Source organism: Silurus aristotelis (genome assembly GCF_946808225.1).
Source record: "Silurus aristotelis genome assembly, chromosome: 4".
In the NCBI taxonomy this organism is placed as follows: domain Eukaryota; kingdom Metazoa; phylum Chordata; class Actinopteri; order Siluriformes; family Siluridae; genus Silurus; species Silurus aristotelis.
This window is the reverse complement of record NC_139577.1, coordinates 19,195,686-19,223,156: the sequence shown is the minus strand read 5'-3', so window position 1 is coordinate 19,223,156 and position 27,471 is coordinate 19,195,686. Positions and strand designations below refer to the sequence as shown.

General features: G+C 38.9%; 2 protein-coding genes across 4 annotated transcripts; one reads left to right on the top strand and one right to left on the bottom strand.

The window, feature by feature from the left end:
- Positions 1 to 433: 433 nt before the first annotated feature.
- Positions 434 to 26,690, top strand: ogdhl (oxoglutarate dehydrogenase L). Of its 3 annotated transcripts, none has more exons than XM_083539396.1 (24): positions 434 to 542; positions 7,132 to 7,301; positions 7,487 to 7,657; positions 7,908 to 8,010; positions 9,142 to 9,257; positions 10,402 to 10,556; positions 11,753 to 11,899; positions 11,982 to 12,072; positions 12,168 to 12,347; positions 13,063 to 13,191; positions 13,291 to 13,470; positions 13,699 to 13,851; positions 14,920 to 15,022; positions 15,119 to 15,247; positions 15,964 to 16,114; positions 17,652 to 17,779; positions 17,929 to 18,107; positions 20,993 to 21,064; positions 21,989 to 22,114; positions 22,616 to 22,688; positions 22,799 to 22,962; positions 23,746 to 23,900; positions 24,330 to 25,551; positions 25,607 to 26,690. In XM_083539396.1, the coding sequence occupies exons 2-23, from the start codon at positions 7,143 to 7,145 to the stop codon at positions 24,451 to 24,453; spliced, it is 2,988 nt and encodes a 995-aa protein (XP_083395522.1). In that variant the 5' UTR covers positions 434 to 542; positions 7,132 to 7,142; the 3' UTR covers positions 24,454 to 25,551; positions 25,607 to 26,690. The 3 variants fall into 3 exon arrangements, with proteins under 3 accessions (XP_083395522.1, XP_083395521.1, XP_083395523.1); XM_083539395.1 differs by having other exon boundaries at positions 438 to 715; XM_083539397.1 differs by having other exon boundaries at positions 467 to 542; positions 7,132 to 7,306.
- Positions 25,046 to 26,403, bottom strand: cUnh10orf53 (chromosome Un C10orf53 homolog). Its single transcript, XM_083539463.1, has 3 exons — positions 26,264 to 26,403; positions 26,011 to 26,130; positions 25,046 to 25,149 (listed from the first exon to the last, which is right to left on the bottom strand). The coding sequence occupies exons 1-3, from the start codon at positions 26,349 to 26,351 to the stop codon at positions 25,070 to 25,072; spliced, it is 288 nt and encodes a 95-aa protein (XP_083395589.1). The 5' UTR covers positions 26,352 to 26,403; the 3' UTR covers positions 25,046 to 25,069.
- Positions 26,691 to 27,471: the final 781 nt, after the last annotated feature.

The following is a 27,471-nucleotide window of genomic DNA, read 5'->3' as shown; positions in this document are numbered from 1 at the left end:
CATCGGATCATTCTCTGGTGCAAACATTTGAGCTTTTGATGGTTCTGCAGAAAATATTTTCAAGTAGAGCTCGTTTAGAAAGCTAAAACCGTAAACCACCGAATATAACTATAAACAGTTTTCTCCACGTCTGTGTATTTCATCCTAGATGCGTTACACTAAATTGTCTATAGGGTGCATGTGCTTGTATATTGTATATATCTTTGTGTACATAGTGGACTTGTCCAGCTATATATACAGTAGCTAGATAGATAAAGAGAGAGCTAGCAAGTTGTGAAAGTTGAATGATTAATAAAAAAAAAATGTAAAAAAATAAAACAATGAGGAACATATAACCATTTTGCATTATGTACAATATATCACTACTTTTTCAAGAGTTGGTGATCTAATTTGTCTGATCATATTTAGTACTTTTAGTTTTAGTAAATGCTACAGCTGTAACATGATCGGACAGATGCATGCAAGTGTCCTGCTCTTGTTAGTGCTCCACTTAGAGCTCTTCCCTCCCATCGGTCCAGCTTCAGCGTCGTATACAGTCACAGGTAAGGCCTCGGGCTTCCTTCCTCTTCGTCCTGTAAATGTACAGAGCTGCTGTGCTGAGCTAAAGCGATTAAACAGGAGATGACATTGCGGGATTAACGGACATTTCACCTCGACTCACACACACCAAGTCGGTGCTGAAACGGAACGTCATTCGTCGCACTGCCTCTTCAAGGTGACATTTCTCTTTACTAAAACCCGTTAAAGGACAATGTGTGTAGCGTAAACCGCACTGCAGAGCCAAACATTTACTCTGTTTCCTAAAAGCCGCGCAGATCAGACATATGCAGTGTGTGGTGTGATTCGGGGAAGCAGTTAGCAGAGTGTTTTCGTGTCCTTCACTCATCAGTACGCTGATGTCGTGGGATTTTACAGTGAGCTGGGGAACTAGTCGATAAATAGATATTTTGACTCGCGGATGGAGACATCCACTTTTATCCTAGGAAAGTAAAACTATGGAGGGTCAAAATAGATGACGAAATGCATCTGATCTGACATCACAATAATATAAATTCAGTACTACATTACTATCTTTGTAGATAAATCGACTACAAAAACCCAGCCATTAGGGTTGCACAAGCCAGTGCAGGGGGGTGTTAGGAAGGGCATCCAGCGTAAAACATCCCAAATCAAATATGCGGATCACAAACCAGAATTCCATACCGGATCGGTTGAGGCCCGGGTTACCCTCGACCGTTGTTAGCCAACAGGATACCGGTGGAAATTGGACTACTGTTGGCCGACGGAGGAGAAGAAGAGGAGGAAGAAGTCTACAGAGACGGCAGGGAAAGGAGCAGTGTAGGAGAGTAGAGGTTCGGGTTGGTACTTTAAATGTTGGTACTATGACGGGTAAAGGGAGAGAGGTAGCTGACATGATGCAGAGGAGAAAGGTAGATATGTTGTGTGTTTAGGAGACCAAGTGGAAAGGGAGTAAGGCCAGGAACATTGGAGGTGGGTTTAAACTGTTTTATCATGGTGTGGATGGAAAGAGAAATGGTGTAGGGGTGATTCTGAAGGAAGAGTACAGTAAGAGTGTAGTGGAGGTGAAGAGAGTTTCTGATAGGGTGATGATCGTGAAGGTGGAAGTTGAAGGGATGATGATGAATGTCATCAGTGCCTATGCTCCACAAGTTGGCTGTGAGATGTAGGAGAAGGAAAAATTCTGGAGTGAATTAGATGAAGTGGTAGACGGTGTACCTAGGAAAGAACGATTGGTGATTGGGGCAGACTTTAATGGGCATGTAGGTGAAGGGAACAGAGGTGATGAGGAGGTGATGGGTAGGTGTGGTTTTAAGGAGAGGAATGTGGAAGGGCAAATGGTGGTAGATTTTGCTAAAAGGATGGAAATGGCAGTGGTGAACACTTATTTTAAGAAGAAGGAGGATCATAGGGTGACGTATAAGAGTGGAGGAAGGTGCACACAGGTGGACTCTGTGCTATGCAGGAGATGCAACCTGAAGGAGATTGGAGACTGAAAGGTGTTGGCAGGGGACAGTGTAGCTAGACAGCATTAGATGGTGGTCTGTAGGATGGTTTTGGAGGCGAAGAGGAGGGTGAGGACTGAAAGAAGAATAAGATGGTGGAAACTTAAGGAGGAAGAGTGTAGTGTAAGGTTCAGGGAAGAGGTCAGACAGAGGCTCGGTGGTGTTGAAGAGGTGCTGGATGATTGGGCAACTACTGCAGGAGTGATGAGAGAGGCAGCTAGAAAAGTACTTGGTGTGACTTCTGGAAATAGAAAGCAAGACAAGGAGACGTGGTGGTGGAATGAGGAAGTGCAGGAGAGCATAAGGAGAAAGAGGTTGGCAAAACAGAAGTGGGATAGACAGAGTAATGAGAAAAGTAGGCAGGAGTACAAGGAGATGCGGCAGCAGGTAAAGAGGGATGTGGCGAAAGCCAAGGATAAGGCATATGAGAAGCTGTATGAGAGGTTGGACACTAAGGGAGGAGAAAAGGATTTATACCGATTGGCCAGGCAGAGGGACCGAGCTGGGAAGGATGTACTGCAAGTTAGAGCAATAAAGGATGGAAAGGGAAATGTGTTGACTAGTGAGGAGAGTGTGTTGAGAAGGTGGAGGGAGTATTTTGAGCAGCTGATGAATGAGGAAAATCAGAGAGAGAGAAGGTTGGACGATGTGGAGTTGGTGAAGCAGGATGTAGATAGGATTAGTAAGGAGGAAGTGAGAGAAGCGATTAAGAGGATGAAGAGTGGAAAGTCGGTTGGACCAGATGACATACCGGTAGAAGCGTGGAGATGTTTAGGAGAGATGGCAGTGGAGTTTTTGACCAGGTTGTTTAACAGGATTTTGGAAGGTGAGAAGATCCCTGAGGAATGGAGAAGAAGTGTGCTGGTACCGATCTTTAAGCATAAAGGAGATGTGCAGTCTTGCAGTAACTACAGGGGAATTAAGTTGATCAGTCACACCATGAAGTTATGGGAAAGAGTAGTGGAAGCCAGGCTGAGAGAAGAGGTGACCATCTGTGAGCAACAGTATGGTTTCATGCCGAGGAAGAGCACCAAAGATGCCTTATTTGCTTTGAGGATGTTAATGGAGAAGTATAGAGAAGGACAGAAGGAATTGCATTGTGTATTTGTGGATTAAGAGAAAGCGTACGACAGAGTGCCAAGAGAGGAGTTATGGTATTGTATGAGGAAGTCAGGTGTGTCAGAGAAGTATGTGAGGGTGGTGCAGGACATGTATGAGGACAGTGTGACGGCAGTAAAGTGTGCAGTAGGTACGACAGACTGGTTCAGGGTGAAGGTTGGACTGCATAAAGGATCGGCCCTGAGCCCTTTCCTGTTTGCAGTGGTGATGGACAGGTTGACGGACAAGGTCAGACAGGAGTCTCCCTGGACTATGATGTTTGCGGATGATATTGTGATTTGTGGTGAGAGTAGGGAGCAGGTTGAGAAGAGCCTGGAGAGGTGGAGATATGCGTTGGAGGGAAGGGGAATGAAAGTCAGTAGGCGTAAGACAGAGTACATGTGTGTGAATGAGAGGGAGGGCAGTGGAGGGGTGCGGTTGCAGGGAGAAGAGCTGGAAAAGGTGGAGGAGTTCAGGTACCTGGGGTCAACAGTGCAAAGTAATGGAGAGTGTGTTAGAGAAGTAAAGAAAAGAGTGCAGGCAGGGTGGAGTGGGTAGAGAAGAGTGACAGGAGTGATTTGTGATAGTAGGGTATCTGCAAGAATGAAAGGGAAAGTTTATAGGACTGTGGTGAGACCTGCGATGTTGTATGGATTAGAGACAGTGGCATTGAGTAGAAGACAGGAGGTGGAGCTGGAGGTAGCAGAGCTGAAGATGTTAAGGTTTTCGTTGGGAGTGACGAGGATGGACAAGATTAGAAATGAGTTTATTAGAGGGACAGCGCATGTAGGATGTTTTGGTGACAAGGTGAGGGAGGCAAGATTGAGATGGTTTGGACATGTGCAGAGGAGGGACATGGGTTATATCGGTAGAAAAATGCTGAGGATGGAGCCACCAGGTAGGAGGAAAAGAAGAAGGCCAAGGAGGAGGTTCATGGATGTGGTGAGGGAAGACATGCAGGTAGTTGGTGTGAAAGAGGCAGATGTAGAGGACAGGGTGGTATGGAGACGGATGATCCGCTGTGGCGACCCCTAATGGGGGCAGCCGAAAGAAGAAGAAGAAGATTTGTGATAGAAGTTTATTTGCAAGAGTGAAAGGGAAAGTTTATAGGACTGTGGTGAGACCTGCGATGTTGTATGCTTTAGAGACACTGGCACTGAGTAAAAGACAGAAGGTGGAGCTGGTGGTGGCAGAGCTGAAGATGTTGAGGTTTTATTGAGAGTAACGAGGATGGACAGGATTAGAAATGAGTTTATTAGAGGGACAGCGCATTTACGATGTTTTGGCGACAAGGTGAGGGAGGCAAGATTGAGATGGTTTGGACATGTGCAGAGGAGGGACATGGGTTATATCGGTAGAAAAATGCTGAGGATGGAGCCACCAGGAAGGAGGAAAAGAGGAAGGCCAAGGAGGAGGTTTATGGATGTGGTGAGGGAAGACATGCAGGTTGTTGGATTGAAAGAGGCAGATGTAGAGGACAGGGGGGTATGGAGCCTAATGATCCGCTGTGGCGACCCCTAATGGGAGAAGCCGAAAGAAAAAGAAGACATAAATCGACTACAAGGACACTATTTGAACATCACTAGGTTAATATGGTGGCTTTATATAAAAAGAATTCTCATTAATTTTTGAGTGGATTATTTGTTTGTTTATGTTTGTTTCTTCTGCCAATCAGTCTGGGGCCTGGCATTAGCTCATATCATTGTTTTAAGACCAAATTAACACCAGAAAGATTGATTTCCGATGCCTGGTGAATGCCCATGAGGTGCCTCAGGAGGTTAGTTATGGAGGAAAGCAATACTTCTAATAAAGAAAAAACCTCCCAATTTCCAAAAGTTACCTCCTGGCGATCTATGCTCTAAGCCAGGCTTTATTTGCGGTATGACCATAAACAGTAATGTAATTCATCTAACATTAGCTAGCTCAAACAGTTAACTATCTAGATTTTAATGGCCTGCCTTGAAAAAATGGGTCTAGAACAAATAGTCCTATTTGACCCTCTTGTTTACCATGTATTAATATGTGATTACCTATACACATAGACATAGTATGGCCAACAGTTTGTAAACACCTGAACAACACACTGGGTTTTCTTCCCTAAAATTTTTTACGCACAGTTGTGTTGAATGGCTTTGAATGCTGTAGCATTACAACTTCCCTTTACTCAAATGTGCCCGTATGACCTTTGCCCAAAGTGATCCCTATAAAGAGATGAGCTGCACAGAACCCTGACCTCAACCCCAATGAACATGTTTGGGATGAACTGGAACACCGACTGCACACTATGGCCTCTCTATTAAACATCAGTGCCTGACATCAATAATGTTCTTGTAGCAGAATAGCTGAATCATTCGAGCCACACTCTAAAATCTTGTGGAATGCCTACCCAGAAGCTTGAGGTTATTATAACAGCAAAATGGGGACTTAATCTAGAACACTATGTTAAAAAAATGCATTTAAGTGTTATGGTTAGTGGTCTGCAGAATTGTGGTGGTATAGTGCAGTTTGTTGTTTGTCTTTTTTTAACGCATTATTTTCGGGGCATTTGGAGATAAGTACCAACTCAGTACACATGTTGAGAGATGTTAAGGTTGCATTGCAAATTGCATGCTTCTTACTTAATAGTGTCTAAATAGAAATGTCTGTCATTGGTGTTCTGACATAAGCCTACTGTTTTGCATAGTGGTGTATAATGTAGAATACTGCCAAATATAACATTAAGATAAATTTATATCATGCTTCCATTAACATAATAACTCCTCAACAATACAGAAGTGTTATGAGAATTACTGTGCACCGTGCAATATAAATATATTCAATATAAAAAACAAAAAAAAAATCTGAAAGAAACAATACTGTTCGTCTTCAATACATTTGCATTTAGACGAGTTTGATGACTAGCTCATTCTGTCAGTGGTGTACATTTAAGCTTCTGATCATGCTGACCTAGTGAGGTCCATTTCTGCAACACTAGCAAAAAAAACAAAAACTTCACTATAAGTCACCAGATGATGTTATTGACTATCAAGATGAAAGAGCTTTTTGACAAAGTAGAAGAGTATTCCAAGAATATTCATATTTAGCTATTTCAGGGCAGTGCTGCACAGTCACCAATGTATGCTTTCAAGAATTATATTTATATTAAGTTTGTAATCTTGCATACCAGTGTAGATTTATTAATTGCTAGAGACTTAAAGCACTTTTGTACGTCGCTCTGGATAAGGGTGTCTGACAAATGCCGCAAATGTAAATGTAAATTTATAGTAAAAACATAGCTAAGTTGTGACGAGTTTCTCTTGAAGAACAACCATATTGATATATCTATGTAGAAGGATGGTATTCTGGGAGTGCCTAGCTGTTTGGAGCACACAGGAGTAATTACACAACTCATTTAAAAGGATTGGGAAGGAGACCTTACTGTGTTATGGTTGGACCTTGCTAATGCATATGGATCCATAGCTCACAATCTGATTGTGCTCACTTTCCAGCGACATCATGTCCCCAGTAAAATTGTGGACCTGACTATTACAGCAACTTTATGATAAGAGTCACCATTGGGTCAGGTACATCAGACTGGTTTCGGCTTGAGAAAGGCATAATTTCTGTCTGTACCCTCTCAGTCATTCTTTTTGCCCTTGCCATGAACATGATTGTCAAGTCAGCAGAGGTAGAGTGTAGAGGACCCTCATAAGAGCCTTTATGGATGACCTCATGATGATGTGTCCTAGTACATTTGCATGATGCATTTTGTTACTGACCAAATTTAGTGATAAAGTCACCAAGTTAGGAAACACAGGTATATTCTGTTTTGTCTATTAGCTAACTTGTCAAGGTTGATCATGGTGATTTGGCATGTAAGATTAGGTTACACCTTGCAAACTTTTTGTTTCTGGACAAACAAAACGTATACACTGCAACTTTAATAAATTTTTCTCCACCAAATATGACATAAAGCAATTTATTAAAATGCATAACACTTTATTAATGATCTGGGTTGATCTTGCCTCAGGCTAACCAGATATGAGTCGGTTTCGCTCCCTGGCCTCTCTCAGAGGTCTGTGGTTGAAGAGTCGTGTGTGGGACCCTCAACAATGCTATTCTTCTGGAAATCCCCTCAGTACCAGCTATGTAGAAGAGATGTACTACGCCTGGCTCGAGGACCACAAAAACGTTCATGAGGTGTGGTAAGCATTTAAAGTTCCAGCATTTTAGCATGCACTCCTATATCTGTTTTTTTTTTTCTAGAACTGTTTATTATCAAGGTTACTTTACTTTCTGGCTGATATTCAGGTTCTGCTTTAGGTAATTAATACAAACATTAAACTTCAGTTTGAACAATTTTAGATATAAACTTTCTGTCACAGTCTTGGGATGCCTATTTCCGGAACGCCCAGGCAAACAATCCAACTGAAGAAGCAGGAGAGAGGCGTCCATCTGCTCTTCTCCAGGGTCGTGCCATGTCCCAGACTCCTGCAATGTCTCAGAAAGTGGTTCAGGATCACTTAGCTGTCTACAACCTTATCAGAGCCTACCAGGTATAAAACACCCCAAACATCTACCAGTGGACAAAACTGTACAGTGAAGCTACTCTAAGATTAGATGTGTTGATGTTGAACAGATATCTCTCAGCCTAAAAATTTATGTTGACTAAAGATAGAAACCAGAAAAAGTTGATTGCATCATTTAAATAAATTAAAGTAGTAGTATATCAATAAGCATATTAATACATGTATTATTGTTTTGTTGTATCTTTTTTAATTAAAAAAAAAAAAAAAAAAAATGCAGATCCGTGGACATCATGTAGCTCAGCTTGATCCTCTTGGCATTCTCACAGCGGACAATGATTCTTTCGTCCCCTCAGATTTGATAACAACGCTTGACAAACTCAGTAAGACATTTATTCTTCTTTAGAATAAAATCATATTCAGAATAGAAAATCATTGTAAATAATTTATATTTACATAATTTACATTCATTATAATTAATTTGTATATTAAATATTTGTATATATATATATATATATATATATATATATATATATATATATATATATATATATATATAAAAAAAAAAATTTAATTCAGGTGTAATAAAAGGTGTTGTGTCTTTGTTTGTGCTGGCACTTGTATGTAACATATAATTATGATATTATCCAGGTTGTTAACATAGGATTTATAATATTAGTCCATAGTAAGTTGTGTTGTACTTCCTGGAGAAACCATGTGTTTCACATAGAAAAGATTGGTGATATGCTGGTCAAATAATTGCTTATTTAGTCAGTTCAGAATTCACAGTGTTTTCGAGCGTGCAGGGCTCGAACTATGCCCTAAAACTGAAAAGCATGTTCGGGTTAATGTTGTCTGAGGCAAAGGATCATAAATCTTCCCCTTTGCTCCCGTCATGCCCTATTGCTTTTAGTGCCAGCAAAATAAAAGGATGTAGGACATGCTCTCACAACAGATCGAAAAGAGAGAGTAATAGCCACTAAAGAGACTCCTCAAAACATAGCATTTTTTTCTTCATATATATACGCCTGCCTTATGTGTCACACTATATTTTGTCATGCCTTTTTAGAGAGCCTCCACATAAGTAATGAACGCAGATTTATAACCAGTCAGCTCTAGTTATAGTTATCTGATATAGTGCTATATTCTGAGTACTGTTTATCTGTATTGTGGCTATAATTTCATTTCATGTATCTGTCTTCTTAGTTGCTTTTGCTTTGCTGAGCATCCACAGTTTCCCTGGCAAATCTTATTACTAGTGTGATTAGATGCAAGATATTCTGATTACCTAAATTGCACAGGCTTTCATTATACTTTGGAATAATTATAATGTCTAAATTATACAAAAGCATGCTGAGTTAATATTTTAAATATACTAAAATATAATTAATTCATACTTGACTATCTTGATATTATTTCTAATAAACACAAATAACCTTTTTTGTTTCTAACCTTCTAACCTATTTTTCTACTTTTCATTGTTTGCTAATATATGATTGCAAAACTATCACTAGGCTTCTACAGTTTGGATGAATCTGATCTAGATAAGACCTTCCAGTTACCATCGACAACATTTATCGGTGGACAGAACACTGTACTTCCACTCCGGGAAATCATTCACAGACTAAAGGTATGTAAAGGTATTTTTTGTTCTATCTTTGCATGTATATATTGCCCTGAAAGTAATAGAACAACAGGATCAATGCCTTTGTTTCTACCAGTGTTTTACACCCAAGATGAAGATAAGAAAAAAGATCAGAATTTTAGATTTCACAACCTGATATTTCTATCAAGATATGTAAAATAAAATTAATAAACTTAACAGATTAATTTTAAACCCACCTATTTTTTCAAATAATAAAAATATTGGAACTGTGTCTCACAGATTTTTAGTTGCCCTGTTATATTAATTGTTTAAACATTAATGCATATCACAGCTTCGAATACCGTATTTTTCCCCACGTTTTGAACGCGGCTTAAACAACGTAGCGGCTAATTTATGGATTTTTCCTGGGTTTTTTCCAGTTTCACAAACTTTAAGCCAAAAAACTGAGCGACATAACATTAGACCAATTAAATTTCCGAACGGAAACGAAAAAACGCACCTCACCTGTGTTCTGAGCTGCACGGCATCGGGAGAAAAAACGTCCACCAATGGTGATTTTTAAACGCACGACGATGCCAAAAGATAAACTCTCGAGAGAAATTGTTGTGAAAAGATAGATAGAAAATTCAGTGGGTGCGGCTTATATATGGGTGCGCTTAATAGTCCGGAAATTACCGTATATACTTTTGATTATGTTTCGATTGGGCAGAATTTGTTGTTTAAAAAGCATAAACCAACCAGAGAGCTGCCATTTTGAAACTAAGAAATGTATATATAATTAAGAAGCAATGACCATATTGGAATTAACAAAAAAATTTAAATATGAGCCACAAGATGTCTATCTTCCTGTGGTTTGCGCCCTTAAAATGTTACCAAACAATGGCCTTGCCATTCCAGCACATTCAGAGAGGCTGTTTTTTTATATTTGTATATATGTATATATGAATAAGACAATACAAAGCTGGCCATATTGTTTTTATCATTACAATTTTTTTTGCAAAGGTACATTAGAGTATTCAATGCCTACACAGCCTGTCCATATTTCATAGTATTTAATGAGTTTGGTCAGTTATTCTGTTTTACCATTTTTGTTGAGATTTCCTCACAGTTATGCTAAAATCCTGAAAACAAGGTGGTTTATATAACATTTGTTGTGTGTTGAATGTAGGCATCATACTGTGGTCATATTGGTGTGGAATTCATGTTTATTAACAATGTGGAGCAATGTCAATGGATCAGGCAAATGGTTGAGACTCCAGCCATCAAGAAATTTACTGACAGAGAAAAGAGGACGTTACTGGCAAGGCTGGTTCGCTCAACACGGTCAGTGTTTGCTGGATAGATTAATATAGTTAGAGAATTACAGTATTTTAGTATAGTTATAGTTTCTGGAAGGTCACTGATAATTGAATAATTGATTATTAAATGTGTATATACAGTATCTCATAAAAGTGAGTACACCTCTCACATTTCACCGACTATTTTATCATCTCAAAGGAAAGTACTAAAGAAATGAAACATGGATATATTTTATAGTAGTCAATGTGCAGCATTGCGGTCATTGCATGGCTGTCATCTCAGAAGGAAGCCTCTTCTAAATCTCAAAAGAAAGTCTGCAAATTGTTTGCTGAAGACACCCTGTCCAGGAGCATGAATTACTGGAACCATCTCAGATGGTGTCTAGCATGTGTCTTGCCTACAGTCAAGCATGGTGGGGGTATCTTTCTGGTCAGTGGCTGTGTGAGTGCTGCTGTTACCGGGGATCTGCGGTTCATTGAGGGAAACATGAATTCGAACATGCACTGTAACATTCTGAAGCAGAACATGATGCCCTCCCTGCCTAACGGCAGTTTTCCAACATAATAACGACCCTAAACACTAAGATGACAACTGCCTTGCTAAGGAAGGTGATGGAGTGGCCAAGTATGTTTCCAGACCTGAACCCTATTGAGCACCAGTGGGGCATTCTCAAACAGAGGGTGGAGAAGCGCCATGTGTATAACATCCAGCAGCTTTGTGATGTCATTATTAATGAGAAGTGGAAGAGAATCCCACCTGAGAAACCTGTGCAGCTCTGGTAAATTCCATGCCCAGGAGGATTAAGGCAGTTCTAGATAACAGTGGTGCTCACACAAAATATTGACACTTTGGACACAATTTTGATATGTTCACTTTAGGGTGTACTAACATTTGTTGCCAATGACAATAATGGCTGTATGTTGAGTTATTTTTAGAGGACAGTAAATCTGTACTGCTCTACAAGCTGCCCACTGACTATTCTAAAATATATTCAAGTTACATTTCTATAGTATTGTACCTTGAGAAGATATACTAAAATATTTGCAGAAATGTGAGGGGTGTACTCACTTTTGTGAGATACTGTAATTGTGTAAAACAGGCCAGGGAAATCCCCAAACTGTGCTGGACTTGTCTTGTGTTTTTCAAAAACTAACAGTCCCAATGAAAATCACTTTTACTAAAGTAGCTTTCACATGTAGTTTCTTTCATTTGTGATACAGTTTTGAGGACTTCCTGGCTCGCAAATGGTCTTCAGAGAAGCGCTTTGGCTTAGAGGGCTGTGAGGTCCTCATCCCTGCTCTGAAGATGATAATTGACAAATCTAGTGCAGCTGGCATAGAGAGTGTAATCATGGGTATGCCTCACAGGTACATCTATACTGTTACACTCTGTATATTTCATTTATGAGTTTGTATCAAAAGCAATAACAGCAGCACCTTTGTTACCCAGGGGCCGTCTGAATGTCCTGGCCAATGTTGTCAGGAAAGATCTCGATCAGATTTTTTGCCAATTTGATCCCAAACTAGAGGCTGCAGAGGAGGTAAAATGAGATTTCCATTACTACATAATTACTTCAACAGTTTATTCTCTGTTAGCAAGGCAGATATGAATAACACCTATTTACTTGTTCTCCAGGGCTCAGGAGACGTGAAGTATCATCTTGGTATGTACCATGAGCGGATCAACAGAGAGACGGATAAAAACATCACTCTGTCTCTTATGGCCAACCCGTCTCACCTAGAGGCAGTGGATCCTGTGGTTCAGGGCAAAACTAAAGCTGAGCAGTTCTACAGAGGAGATGCTGATGGAAAGAAGGTAAGCAAGACATGGAAACTAATTAAACAACACTATTCTCCTGTAAGTCTCCCAATCCCCTCTGTCTCAACACTCAAACTTTTACTGAGGACTGTTCAATAGTCTCTTCATTACAGTCAAATTGGCAGTTTTATATTGTTTTAAGTTTTTTTGAAGTTGCAGGTTGAGAGTGATACGAGTTTAAATGGTAAATTAACGCAGTCTCATCAAGATTCATATCTAACTTGCAAGCAATAATCTTCCATACTACTATCTGATTATAAGAATTTATTGCGTTTCCTTACTGAGCTGTGACAGGTAGCCATGACATTTATTCTCCCTAGGACTCATCCTTGTTTGATACCCATTGCCTATTAGCATTAGCTAATTAACCAAAATTGTGAAAAACTTTGTTACATTAGTTACAGCAAGTAGCAAGTATAATGACAAGCCGAATCACAGCAAATTGTTACTCACCTTTATAGATATCTTGGGATGGTTATCTTTATTCCCTTTTTTTCTTCACCTCCTGTTATGGGTGAGATCTGTGACAAAAACTATGTTATACCAGAGGTTATGTGGCGTCTTGTACATTTTTGATAATACCTCGTGAACTTGTTTCTTATGTGTACGTGATATTGCTTTGAGCAACTGATAATGGCCTGAAAAAACTAATTACATCATCATTTCATCCTTTTTCTCATATGATGCAATTATGTTTGCTTTGATACATCAGGTGATGTCCATTCTTCTGCATGGTGATGCTGCATTCGCTGGGCAAGGAGTTGTCTATGAAACATTTCACCTCAGTAAGCTTCCCTCATATACCACTCATGGCACAATTCACGTCGTTGTCAACAACCAGGTAAGAATCAAATCAATTTAAATTCTGCAGAAATCATGAATAGCTGGTTTAGACAAACTGACCCATTATTCACAGGATAAATAAACGATTAATTACCAGATTGGCTTCACCACCGATCCGCGAATGGCGCGCTCCTCTCCTTACCCTACTGATGTGGCTCGTGTGGTTAATGCACCCATTTTCCATGTCAACGCTGATGATCCTGAGGCTGTGATGTATGTGTGCAAAGTGGCTGCAGAATGGAGAAATACTTTCAACAAAGATGTAGTCATAGATCTGGTGAGCACTCTGCTACACATTCCTGTTCTAATGGCAGACTGAAGCCATTTGAGGGCTAACCGCACTCCTCAAGCGCCACTATTGATAAATAGGAATAAGTAACTATTGTATTAAGGGTGTTGAAAAAAATAATACAGAAGACACTGTATAGTGGGATAAAAGCTGCATGTTATTTGTTACCATCAGCAATCAATGATGGATGTTTTTGTTTGTGTGTATGTTTTGCAGGTTTGTTACCGGCGCTTTGGTCACAATGAGATGGATGAACCTATGTTCACACAACCTCTCATGTACAAGCAGATCTGTAAACAAGAGCATGTGCTAAAGAAATATGCAGACAAGCTCATTTCTGAGAATGTCGTTACTCTGCAGGAGTTTGAGGTTTGTTTCTTATACCGAGATGATAGAATTATAGTGAAACGAATTTTTGATTTTGTTACTTAATGAAAGTATCCAGGCTGAACATCCACCATATAGAACACAAGCAAAGAAAAGATGATAAAGATCAGGGGATCAGGAATGTCTCTTTGCTATATCATGTTTACATCGCTGTCTTCCTCTTTCTCATCCATGTTATTCATTTTACTTGTTGCCTTCTGCCGTGCTTGTTGTTAGCTTTGTAGTCTAGCCTACGTCTGTGGTGCATGACAGCCAGAAAAGTATACACCAGTTGTAGGTTGAAAAAAATAAAAACGCTAAAAGACAGGAAATAGGGTGATGAGTTGAAAACGGCACGCAGTGAGAAGAATAAATATTAACATTTCACCAAATAGATTACAACTGAAGTAACAAGCCTCGTTTGAAAATGTGAGAAGTAGAAATTACAGATATTTGTGTAAAAAGTGCAATAAGTAAAAGTAAGAAGTTGCCTGAAATATATATAGAGAAGTAAAGTACTGAGTAAAATTTTGTTGAAAAACTATTTTTATTCTAGTTGACTACTTCAGCCTACTTGTGGAGCAGAAAGCATTCATGGCAAAGCTGATCTCTCTTTCTTATCCAAATGCATTGCTGTTTTCATTTCTGATGATTTTTACCATTGTTGAGGCCACATTAGCTGGCTTCTGCTCAAATTCAGAGCACCTTACCCCCACTCTGTCTAGATCTACTGTAAAAAACACAAAGCTTAAACCCAGCCATCCTTCCACTGGGCATGGCTGACATTCTGTCTGGCCCAGCGACAGCTCGTTTTATTTACAAGCGCGTTGCTGTCACTCTCTGTTCACCGCCATAGCTCAGGGGAATACACTCGGGGAATAAATTGTGACTTACAGCTCACTGTTTTCTGTATTCCATAGCACCTAGGCGCCTTGTCTAATGAATCATTTCTCACAAATATGTTAAGCTCTTCTGTTTTCTTCTTCTTGTTTGTTTGTTTTGTTGGGTGGTGGGCAGTGAGTACATTTTTCTACACGATTAATAACGAGGAATCTTGTTAACTGTTTGCAGGAGGAAGTGGCTAAGTATGACAAAATTTGTGAAGAAGCATACGCAAGCTCTAAAGATGAAAAGATACTTCACATCCGTCACTGGCTGGACTCACCTTGGCCAAGTACATTTTTTTTTTTATTTTTTTTTTATTTTATCTGTAAATAAGAAATACTTAATAGCTAAAGAAAAAAAAATACTGAAGCGTTTCTCTATTTAGAGTTCTTCACAGATGAGGGAGAACCAAGGAGTATGAGCTATCCACCCACAGGGCTCCCTGAAGATGTCTTGAAGCACATCGGCCAGGCTGCCAGCTCTGTCCCTCAGCAAGACTTCTCCATTCACACTGGTGAGCCTCAGATGTTATCCAATCAAACAGACTTTGCTGCATCTGTCTACTATATTTGATTTGTTCCAGCCTTCACACGCGAGTGCCGTGATAGTGTGGCTATGGACAATTAGCAAAGCTCACTGTGACTTTGCTGCAGTCGTGCTGGAGTGCCTTGGTGCTTATAAGATCTACACAGCTGTGATGCAGATACACTCCGGGACCATTAAACTAAACCAGCAAGCTTCAGCTTGACAGCTCTAAACACTGCTAAATCATCCTAACCACCAACTATTTCAAGCAATGCTTCTTTATGGCCAGCCCCTAAACACATCTTTTAAACTCCGGTCACTGCATAAAGCCTCTTTGCTATTTACGACATTTTTACCCATGAGCTCAATTTCTCTTCATGGTCTATGTATACCCTCGAATGATTTATTCCTTAAGAATAAATTTTTCTCATTTAATTGATCTTTTCCTTATTTTAAGTGTGATCAGAGGGTACGTGATATTTTGTTAGTCCTGATAAAGAGGTACTTGACTCAAATTCTTGAGTTCGAAGAAATAATATTAAGCTAGATTGTGCATAATGCAAAAAAAAACTTAAATTATACGTGATTTCAAGTAGATATTTCATTTGCTCTACTAAAATATCTAGACTGTACCTGGATGTTTGTCATCATCACTTTCCTCATTTTTGTCTGGTCTCTTGAATGTTTTCCTCTGTTAAATCCCAGGGGTGTTGAGGATCTTGCGAGGCCGCGCTGACATGGTTAGTAAGCGTACGGTGGACTGGGCTCTTGGGGAGTACATGGCCTTTGGTTCCCTTCTAAAGGATGGTGTCCATGTGAGACTGAGTGGGCAAGATGTAGAGAGGGGAACCTTCAGGTGGGCGTACAAATACAGTGCACCAGAATACTAAACCCACAGTACATCATTCAGCTGACACTCAATGTAAGCTGTGAAAGAGATACTTAAAATGTGCCATAAAGACAATTTTGATGCAGTGTGTTTTTTTATGAACACGCATTTGTGACAAGATTTTCACTGAACATGTCATGAAGAAAGCGGTCTGTGATTGTTTCATTAACACGAAGACGACAACGAGTCTACTGCCTCATCATTCAGAATGGCAGAGTGAAGCTCTCTGCACCACAGCTTCATTTAATGTCTAAACAGTGACAGATGACGTCAGTTTGTCTTAGAGAAGAGTCCTCTGGGAGAGAGCGTAGTGCCCACATGGTGTTTTCACGGTGCTGCTTCTGTTGGCATTGAGGAAAACCTGTTTGACAACGCCCCACAGCAGCACTAACTCAAATACACACACACTGCTAGTCCCAGAGACACTGCTAATTCACCTCATTTCACATGTGGGGTTTTTATTTACTAGTCTGCTTTACATTTCTCATTAATTGCTTCTTTAATGGAATCTTTTTGTCCTCAGGATATGCATGATTTTGAAGAGAAAATGTTAGTGAGAGGTAGAAGCTGTTGTCTCATGAGTATGTTTATTGATGAGGATTGTCTGTGAGCCGATGCGTTCAGTCACCCACCACCCAGTTTTTTCCAACAAGCCTTGGGGAGTGAACATATCGCCGTGCCGTAGTCTAGCACTCCTGTCTTTCCCTAACAGCTATGAGTAATCGATTCTTTTTGAAGGTTGTTCGCCCTGTGTTGAGTTCTCCTGAATGATGTAGCTAGCCTATCGAAGAAGACAAAAAGACACTTTAATATCACAGCTATATGTAAATGAGCACAGTAAATAGACTTCAATTAGGGCAAATTTTCTCTTCAGTTTTGCTTTGCTACACCCTCCTTTTCAAATAATTCAAAAGTGTGAATTACCCTCTGCTTCTGTGATTCATCCTTTCAGAAAAAGGTTTTTAATAGTCTCTTAGATAAACTTTGGGTTCACTAAGACCATTTCTTTCCTGTTGCTTAACATTTGTGCAGTGTTGCTCCAAAGCACAATAAGGGTGTGTGCAATCTCTGTGATTCGGTTTTGCTAAAGTCATTCTTTCCTCGCAGACACCTGACACTTCGATGTTCAGTAAAATCATAAATCTCAGTTTGAATGTAGCTGCTACATCATTACTTAGATGTTTAAGAGATTGTCAATGCTTGTCTTGTTGCACTGTATTTGATGGCAGACATTTAAACATTCCATCTGAGTGACCTAGCAAACCTTATCACATCAACTCTCTTCTTATCTCCCACCACTTCCTTTCTTTCGTCTCTCTTCTTGAAGCAACTCTTGATGGAAGAAACATAAAATATCTCCTGCAGTTATTTAATTCCACAGAAAAATAAAGCTATAACATTAAAGTGCATCCACATTGAAAATGACTGTTAAGTTGGATAGTTAAAAAATGTATTGTGTATGTTTTTGCAGTACTGGACCATAACGGCCACTTTGATTTTGCAGTCATCGTCATCACGTCCTGCACGACCAGGAAGTGGATAAGCGCATTTGTGTTCCAATGAACCATCTTTGGCAGAACCAAGCTCCTTACACAGTGTGCAACAGCTCCCTCTCTGAGTATGGAGTTTTGGGTGAGAAACCAGATTACCCCAGGTGTCTCTACAACATATTTAAATATAAAACAATAATTAGCTAGTCTATTTTGAGCTATATTTTTTAGGTTGTTCCATTTTTATGCTATTAGTTTGCATTTTAATGTATGTGTTGTGTGCTGGAATAGGTTTTGAGCTGGGGTTTGCTATGGCCAGTCCAAATGCACTTGTGTGCTGGGAGGCACAATTTGGGGATTTCCACAACACGGCCCAGTGCATCATAGACCAGTTCATTTGTCCAGGCCAGGCCAAGTGGGTCCGAAACAATGGCATTGTCCTTCTGCTACCCCATGGCATGGAAGGAATGGTCAGTACCAGAGATGGGAAGTAATTACTAAAAACAAATAATTTGTTCCTGTACTCAAGTAGTACTCTGGTATCAGTATTTTACTTCACTGTTTCTTTTTTGGACACCTTTTTACTTTAACTCATTACATTTTTTACACAAATATCTGTACTTTCTACTTATAAAAGTTTTAAACCAGACTCGTTACTTTAGTTTTAATCTATTCGGTAACATAATCAAAATTTTTTCTCCTCATTGCGTTTTTTATCCCTATTGACCTATTTCTTGTCATTGCGCCGCTTTTTCAACCTACCACTGGTGTAAAATTTCCTGGCTCTCACACACCACAGACGTAGGCTAGTTTACAAAGCTAACAATGAGAAAGGCGGAAGGCAACAAGAAGTACAGTTTAGCTAATGTGGATGAGACAGAGGGAGTCAATGGTGACTGAGAACATATGGTGGATGTTCAGCCTGAATACATTCATTAAATAACAAAAAAAATTATTTTTTTGTATTAATATATATATATGTACACTCATGAATGTGTGTACATTCATGAGGAAGAAGAATGAACTTAAATGATTTTTGCAAATGGCTGCAATATAACAAAGAGTGAAAAATTTAAGGGGGTCTGAATACTTTCCGTACCCACTGTATATACAGTGGGTACGGAAAGTATTCAGACCCCCATAAATTTTTCACTCTTTGTTATATTGCAGCCATTTGCTAAAATCATTTAAGTTCATTCTTCTTCCTCATGAATGTACACACAGCACCCCATATTGACAGAAAAACACAGAATTGTTGACATTGTTGCAGATTTATTAAAAAAGAAAAACTGAAATATTACATGGTCCTAAGTATTCAGACCCTTTGCTGTGACACTCATATATTTAACTCAGGTGCTTTCCATTTCTTCTGATCATCCTTGAGATGGTTCTACACCTTCATTTGAGTCCAGCTGTGTTTGATTATACTGATTGGACTTGATTGGGAAAGCCACACACCTGTCTATATAAGACCTTCCAGATCACAATGCATGTCAGAGCAAATGAGAATCATGAGGTCAAAGGAACTGCCTGAAGAGCTCAGAGACAGAATTGTGGCAAGTCACAGATCTGGCCAAGGTAACAAAAAGATTTCTGCTGCACTTAAGGTTCCTAAGAGCACAGTGGCCTCCATAATCCTCAAATGTAAGACGTTTGGGACGACCAGAACCCTGCCTAGAGCTGGCCGTACGGCCAAACTGAGCTATCGGGGGAGAAGAGCCTTGGTGAGAGAGGTAAAGAAGAACTCAAAGATCACTGTGGCTGAGCTCCAGAGATGCAGTCAGGAGATGGGAGAAAGTTGTAGAAAGTCAACCATCACTGCAGCTCTCCACCAGTCGGGGCTTTATGGCAGAGTGGCCCGACGGAAGCCTCTCCTCAGTGTAAGACACATGAAAGCCCGCATGGAGTTTGCTAAAAAACACCTGAAGGACTCCAAGATGGTGAGAAATAAAATTCTCTGGTCTGATGAGACCAAACTAGAACTTTTTGGCCTTAATTCTAAGCGGTATGTGTGGAGAAAACCAGGCACTGCTCATCACCTGTCCAATACAGTCCCAACAGTGAAGCATGGTGGTGGCAGCATCATGCTGTGGGGGTGTTTTTCAGCTGCAGGGACAGGACGACTGGTTGCAATCGAGGGAAAGATGAATGCGGCCAAGTACAGGGATATCCTGGATAAAAACCTTCTCCAGAGTGCTCTGGACCTCAGACTGGGCCGAAGGTTTACCTTCCAATAAGACAATGACCCTAAGCACACAGCTAAAATAACGAAGGAGAGGCTTCACAACAACTCCGTGACTGTTCTTGAATGGCCCAGCCAGAGCCCTGACTTAAACCCAATTGAGCATCTCTGGAGAGACCTAAAAATGGAGAGGATCTGCAAGGAGGAATGGCAGAGGATCCCCAAATCCAGGTGTGAAAGACTTGTTGCATCTTTCCCAAAAAGACTCCTGGCTGTATTAGATCAAAAGGGGGCTTCTACTAAATACTGAGCAAAGGGTCTGAATACTTAGGACCATGTGATATTTCAGTTTTTCTTTTTCAATAAATCTGCAACAATGTCAACAATTCTGTGTTTTTCTGTCAGTATGGGGTGCTATGTGTACATTCATGAGGAAGAAGAATGAACCTAAATGATTTTAGCAAATGGCTGCAATATAACAAAGAGTGAAAAATTTAAGGGGGTCTGAATACTTTCCGTACCCACTGTATATATATATATATATATATATATATATATATATATATATATATATATATATATATATATATATATATATATATGATGTGAGGTCCAGTTACCAGTGTGGCACTAAAACAGGTAGTAGTAATCGATACTTTTTACTTAAGTACATGTCAGAGCCCAAACTATTTTACTTTAACTTAAGTGAGAAAGTGTAGTCAGTACTTCAACTTTTACCAGAGTATTTTCAAACACGAGTGTCTGTACTTCTACTTCAGTGAAGGATGTATACTTTTGCCGTTTCTGGTCGGGATATTAAGTCTTTACTAACCTTAATTTCATAGTAGTACAACATATACTACTATTTGATGTATAATGTGTGTAACTTTGTCATGCATTTTTAAAATTTACTGCTGGGCTACTTTTTATTATGCGGTTATGCAGTTATGCAAGTCTTAATAAATTCTATTGTAACTGCTGAAGTAAACCTGTACTAGAGAACACATTATCATGGCCTTGCTTCTTAACATTTACTCTTTAAGGCAAAGTAATTGCTTAGAGATCAATAGTGATGACTCAAGATTGCTAGGGCCTTTGCAAATGAGGACATCATTCTTCAGCTTAGCTTGCTTTGTGACGTGTAAGAGTATGTTTGTGTGTGTGTGTTACTAGGGCCCAGAGCACTCATCAGCAAGACCTGAGCGTTTCTTGCAGATGAGCAAAGATGACCCTGATCACTATCCGGTGAGTAGGTACTTCTGTAATGATTCTTTATTGGATTCCATTTGTTGCCCATTTGGTCAGTGCTTAAAGAGACAATTATTAATGTCTTTTACTTTTTACTCTTTTCCTGTTCAGTGGAGTAAAAAGGTCTTTGCATAAACACATAATATTAACTAGTTAAATTATTTTATATATTGTTGTCCAAACTGAGCATGATGCGATTGGCTTTCATTTGGGAGCTAAAAACATAAATAAACTGGTATATTAAAATGAATACATCTTAGATCAGGTTATTTTTGTCTTTAATATTGATTAAGACTCTCTTAAATACACTGAAATCTACATTTTCAAGTGGATGAAAGCAAACCATAAATCAGTATGGTTTGTTATTTTAATAAAATCCAAAAGTCCAGAATGTTTCTATAACCATTTCTTTGTGCGTATTGATTTAGGTAGGTTTGGAGTCATTATCTCAGTAAAAGAATCCATCTTTGACCAAATTTTTACCTTTGTCAGGAGTAAAAAGGTTTGAGCTAAAATATCCTAATGCCTAGTAAAAGAATATGTGATGCCATCAGTCTTCACAAGAGCCATTAGACCACCAGCATCAGAAGAGCAGCATTAATCCTTTACATTATTCTATGATTATGCAGCTCCCTAATTTGTAGTAAAAATAGCAATATTGTTCCAAACTCTAGAAATCAAATAAACTGCAGATTGGCAATTACAGATTTTGGCCAAGTGATTGCAATTGTAAAAATGTATATTTTAAATAAATATTATAAGCAGTAGAAGAGGAAATGTAGTAAGTAAGTATCTTCAACAGTTGCTATAATGTTTACCAATCCTGAATAATTCTTTGCCCAATCTCTGGCTTTCTGGAGCTGATCTTTCACCAATAATGACCAGTTTTAATCAGTTGTATTTTACTTACCTATGATCAAGGAATTCACGGGAAACTTCGAAGTCCAACAGGTTTATGACTGTAACTGGATTGTGGTCAACTGTTCAACACCTGCTAACTACTTTCATGTGCTGAGAAGGCAGATCTTATTACCATTCAGAAAGCCGGTGAGAATTATTTTTTTGGTGTATTATATATTGATATGTTGACGTCAAATACTGTATTACTTAAATATTTGCTTGGAACAAAAATCATTTCTATTTAAGTCACAGAACTTTGCCAATTTACAGGCAGTGGTTTTTGAAGTTGTCATTTTGTAGCATAATAAATGAGGAGAACTCTGATGGGCATAAAACTTGTAACAGCATAAGATGAAAGTTTCCGAATTCTCCCCACACTCATGGCTTTCCGATACAGTAATTGTCTAAAGTGTTCCCCAGTTACAGATAAATGCAGTGCTTTGTGGAGCATGAGAAAATCTCTTCCTGAGCAAATTAAACAGGCTCGCTGGGGACAACGCAGTCTGCTTTGTAAAAAAGTCCTCTTAATTTATTGTTTTGGTTGGATTCACAGCTCAGAGGTTTATTTACAGTATACATCCCTTAAAGTAAAACCACTAAGAGCTCTACTTTTCTTTCACTATGATTGACATCTTGTTTCCTCTTCAGCTAATTATTTTCACTCCCAAGTCCTTACTGAGGCTCCCTGAGGCCCGCTCCAGCTTCGATGAGATGACCACAGGTATGAAAAAAGATTTGACCGATCAGCCAAATTATTTTTGAAGAAATTAAATGAAAAGATCATGTTTTACTTATTTATTTATTTATTTATGACCAATTGTTTGTTTTTAGAAACTAAGTTCAAAAGAATATTACCAGATGAGGGTGCTGCATCTAAAACCCCAGCAAATGTGAAGAGGGTGATCTTCTGTACAGGCAAAGTCTACTATGAGCTAGCAAAAGAGAGAAAACAACTCGGATTGGAGGATAGCATTGCAGTTGTCCGAATAGAGCAGGTTAAATTTAATCATTTCTAAAGTGCAGTTTAAGATACACTGTATTCATGTAGTGTTTCAGATTCTACATTTAGGGTAGTAAAAAAAACCCTGCAAATTAACTGCAAGTGATAAGTGGCTTATTGAATAAATTTGACATATAATAATGCTGTTTATAAATGCATAACTATATATATTACTGTGTATATTTATTCAGTGGTGTAAGAGTTCTTACAGAGGTCACTGGATAATTAGTGGCACATTCTCTTCTTGTTTTTTTGTGATTTTAAGTCCACTGAAACACTTTAATACCTTATTGTGGCTAATGGATTGCAAAATAATTTAGGATGCATATACAACCCAAAGACATCTGCTATTTTTTTGCCTGCCATGGCTAACATGGACAAACATTTGTGTTCACCTGCCCTGATCTCACCGATATGTGATTCTTTCTCAAGCTGTTGCCATAATGCTAGAACTGCTGAATTGTGCAGCATGTCTGTGTATGCTGTATAATAACAGGCTCTCTTCACTGGAATTAAGGGGGTCAAATGTTCTAGCATGGCAATGCCACTCTGCACAAAGCAAAATGCATGATTGGTTTGCCAAGGCTAGAATGGAAGTACTTGAACAGTCTGCACAGAGTTCTAACCCGGGGTCAGTTTAAATCTAATAGAGAATGGGATGTTCAACAGACACATATGGGTGTGATTGTCAGGTGTCCATAAACGTTTAGCCATTTCTTTTATAACCACATTTAGACACATGAATCACATACTTTTTATTTACTACCTCAATTTTCAGCTAGCACCATTTCCGTTTGACCTTATCAAGAAGGAGGTTGAGCTCTACAGCAATGCAGAGTTCATATGGTGTCAGGAAGAGCATAAGAACATGGGTTATTATGACTACATAAGACCACGCTTTCTTACTGTGCTCTGCAACCAGAAACCAATCTGGTGAGTCCCGTCATTTAACTGGTCTCAAAAGCAATAACTATGGACGCAAAGCAAGCTAAACACAACCAAAAGATCTTTTTAATTAAATGCGAGTGGCAAAGATGACACTTTAATTCTTTACTTACTCCAGCACTTTAGAACATTGTACTGGGGTTGGGCCAGGGGTCTAAATTTCCACACTACAATTATATGGCTTATGCATATTTATACACATACTGGTAGCTTCATTAGCATCAGATAGTCAGACAATGAATTTACATTATTTTTATTTGTTGTTTTATACTGATAAAAGTAATTGAATGTTAAACCGAGTCAGTCAAGTTATTATTAACATTTGAAACGCTAAATAACCCGTTTAAAAAAGTAGAGTAGAGATAGGACAATATTATAGCAAAGCACATGTATTTATCACCACTGTCTTTCTCTCAGGTACGTTGGACGTGACCCTGCTGCGGCCCCTGCCACAGGAAACAAATTCACACACCTGACAGAGCTGAAGAAGTTCATGACCACTGCATTTGACCTCAATGCATTTGAGGGCCAGAGCTTTTAATGCTAATGAATTACTTGCTCTAAATATTCCTTAGAATTTGTCCTGTTCATGGGCTTGCTTTGAAAGCACAGTGCTTAGCTAACAATAGAGTAACTATTTGTTATTCAGGTTACGTTGATGCATTTTAGAAATGAATGCAGGCATGCTTAGTCATATTCGAGAAACAACACAAAAGTAAATAGATTATGATATTAAAATGCATATGTGCAACAATGCTGGGATCACATAGATTAGAATTGATCACAATTTCACACTATATTTTTTGTTTCTTTATCTGTTATTACTTTGTGGCACACCTGGCTTCATTCAGAGACAACAACCAGATGGTGTAATAACAAGCAGCAATTTTTTTTTATTGCCACTATGATAGTCTAACTTAGGATTGTTCTTTGGGGACTATAAATTTTATAGTACTATGTAGTAAGACTGGAGTGATTAGAATACATGATTCAACAGAGACAGAAATCATCATGTATGTGGAGTAATATTTTGCATATATTGTTGTTTACAGTGACATGCCAATATAAGCCTGGCTCTGTTGAACCCTCAGCATTAATGGTATAAAATAACAAACAACACAAATAATTTGTATGCATTTTTAATCAGTTTTCTAGGATCATATTTGGTGTTGTTGGATTGCGTTCCTTACTGCTTCTGCAGCCTCATGACACAGGGGATCAAGCTGCCCATCACCCCCTAGTGAGACAAGAACTTTTTCAGACAAATTCAATATATAAACTCCACAGAAACATACAATATATAAACTCCACATACACAACATGGCCAAATGTAATGTAGTCCACATACATGGCCACATTAAACCCAAATACGGGTCTTCCCCAAACTGCTGCCAAAAAGTTGGAAGCACAGAAATTATCTATAATGTCTGCTATAGCGCTAATGTTTTGTTTTGACTGATCATCTATGAGACGAACTAGAATGCTGAATATGTTGCAGGACTTTGTTGACAGCACTGCTTGTTATCATGATGTCACAAACGATCTAGTGGCTAAATGAGCACAAAAATCCATCGTCACCCTCCATACTGTATTGGAAAGCATTTCCAGAAGACAGAGCTATTATAACAGCATGGTGGGGGCTAAATCTGGAATACATTGGTCATAAAAGCACATGTGGCCACTTACTTACTAAGTGGTCTGTCTGTTTATTTCGTAATTTTATACATAAACCCAATTATTCAGATAAGTACAGCAACCCTGACTATTTAAAATGATACACTACATGAGTAGTGTACACAATAATATTAAATGGTTCTAAAATTAACAAAAACTTCATGTTTATGAATGCACTAAACGCATCAGGCTATAAGTGATAAGTATCAGATGACAGTTTTAGATTGATAATTAAATGAATAGTTTGAAACTATAAAATTATGCTGATTGTACTTGTGTGTGCTGTTTTAGGATACATGTATACCTATAAACAGATCTTCAGCTTGTATAAATGTAAATATAGAGCAAATGTTCCTCTTTCGGGATGTTTCAGAGTAGCTATATGTGAGTGCTACTGAGACTGGGGTTATACTGAAATTATTACCAAACTCCAGTTTTTTGATGTCGCATTGATAGACACTTTCTCCATGAACAACCAACTCCACCTGGTTCCAGTCCGGTACTTCCTCAAGAACACACGTGTAGCCGCATTTCCGTAGAACAGCTAAGGGGGATAGAGAAAGAGGCAAAATCAGTTTACGTGCCAGTGTGGGTTATGGTGCACTATGTACGTTTAAATCCCCCCACAGTTAATTCCACCACACAGGCGGCTAGCAGTAACGAAAAGCCGAATGAACCTTGCAGGCCTTCCAATCGGAAATTCTTGTGATTAACAACTCCACACGACTCGTAAGGGCCGTATCGAATAGTGACCAGTGCAGCCATCGGGAGCCGCAAACAGCAGCACGGCGTCTAAATCTAACGACAGCGCGCCCTGTCTGTGCGCGTAAACACGCAGTTTCTATGGCAACAGGGAATGACGACGCTGTCGAGACCGGAAATAAACAGCTTTTTAGAAATAGCTAGGAAATGAAACCTGAAGGTCTTCAGTAGTCCCTGTCTGTTTAACAAGTGATGGGTGTACAACGTCATTTCTCTATTTGAGTAAAAGTACAACACTGCGTATTTAAAATTAATGGTAACTATAACGATAAAAACAATTGTATTCAGTAATAAAAATAAATAAATCAATTATCAATAAATATTTAATTTCTATTTAATTGATTTTCGAGGTCTGCTGTGTGTTTTATATATATTTAAAAAAGGCCATGTCCGCCTGTGACTGTGCCGCACTTGTTTTAGTCGTAGTTGTTTGTTCTCGTGCACTCTTAGTGCCGGTCCCAAGCCCGGATAAACGGGTAGGGTTGCGTTAGGAAAAGCTTTCAGCGGGATAACGTGCCAAATCGAACATACGAATACGGATGAAGCCGTATTCCTTATTCGAAGCCGAAAGAAAATGTATACCTTCATCTAGTAGCGTGGAACATTTTATTTATTTTTTTCACTGAAATGTAGTGGAATAAAAAGTCAGATATTGTAGAATAAACATTTACCAACATGAAAACATTTGGGTGAAAAAACGAACTCAAGTACCAAGTAAATAATTTGTAAAGAGCTCTGGATAAGGCGTCTGCCAAATACTTATAATGTAAACTGTAAATGTGAAAAACACTTCGTTACCGATTAACACCGTATGGAAGCATACTATAATAGGGTATGGAGTAATAACATATGCAGCAAGTGATCTACCGGTGATCTGAGCCATTTGGGATTTGGTCAAAAGACACATACTGACTCCTTGGACTTCAGGTAAGTTTAACTCCATTTAAACGAAGCCTATATACACACACACAAAAAGATACAAGAAAGAAGAAACAGATCTTGTCTTATCCACTTCAACCCACTTTTTACAGTTTGAACAGAATAATTCATTTAAAAAGGAATCTCGGGATTTCTGCATAGTTGAACATCTTTAACTGTAATATGTATATATATATATATATAT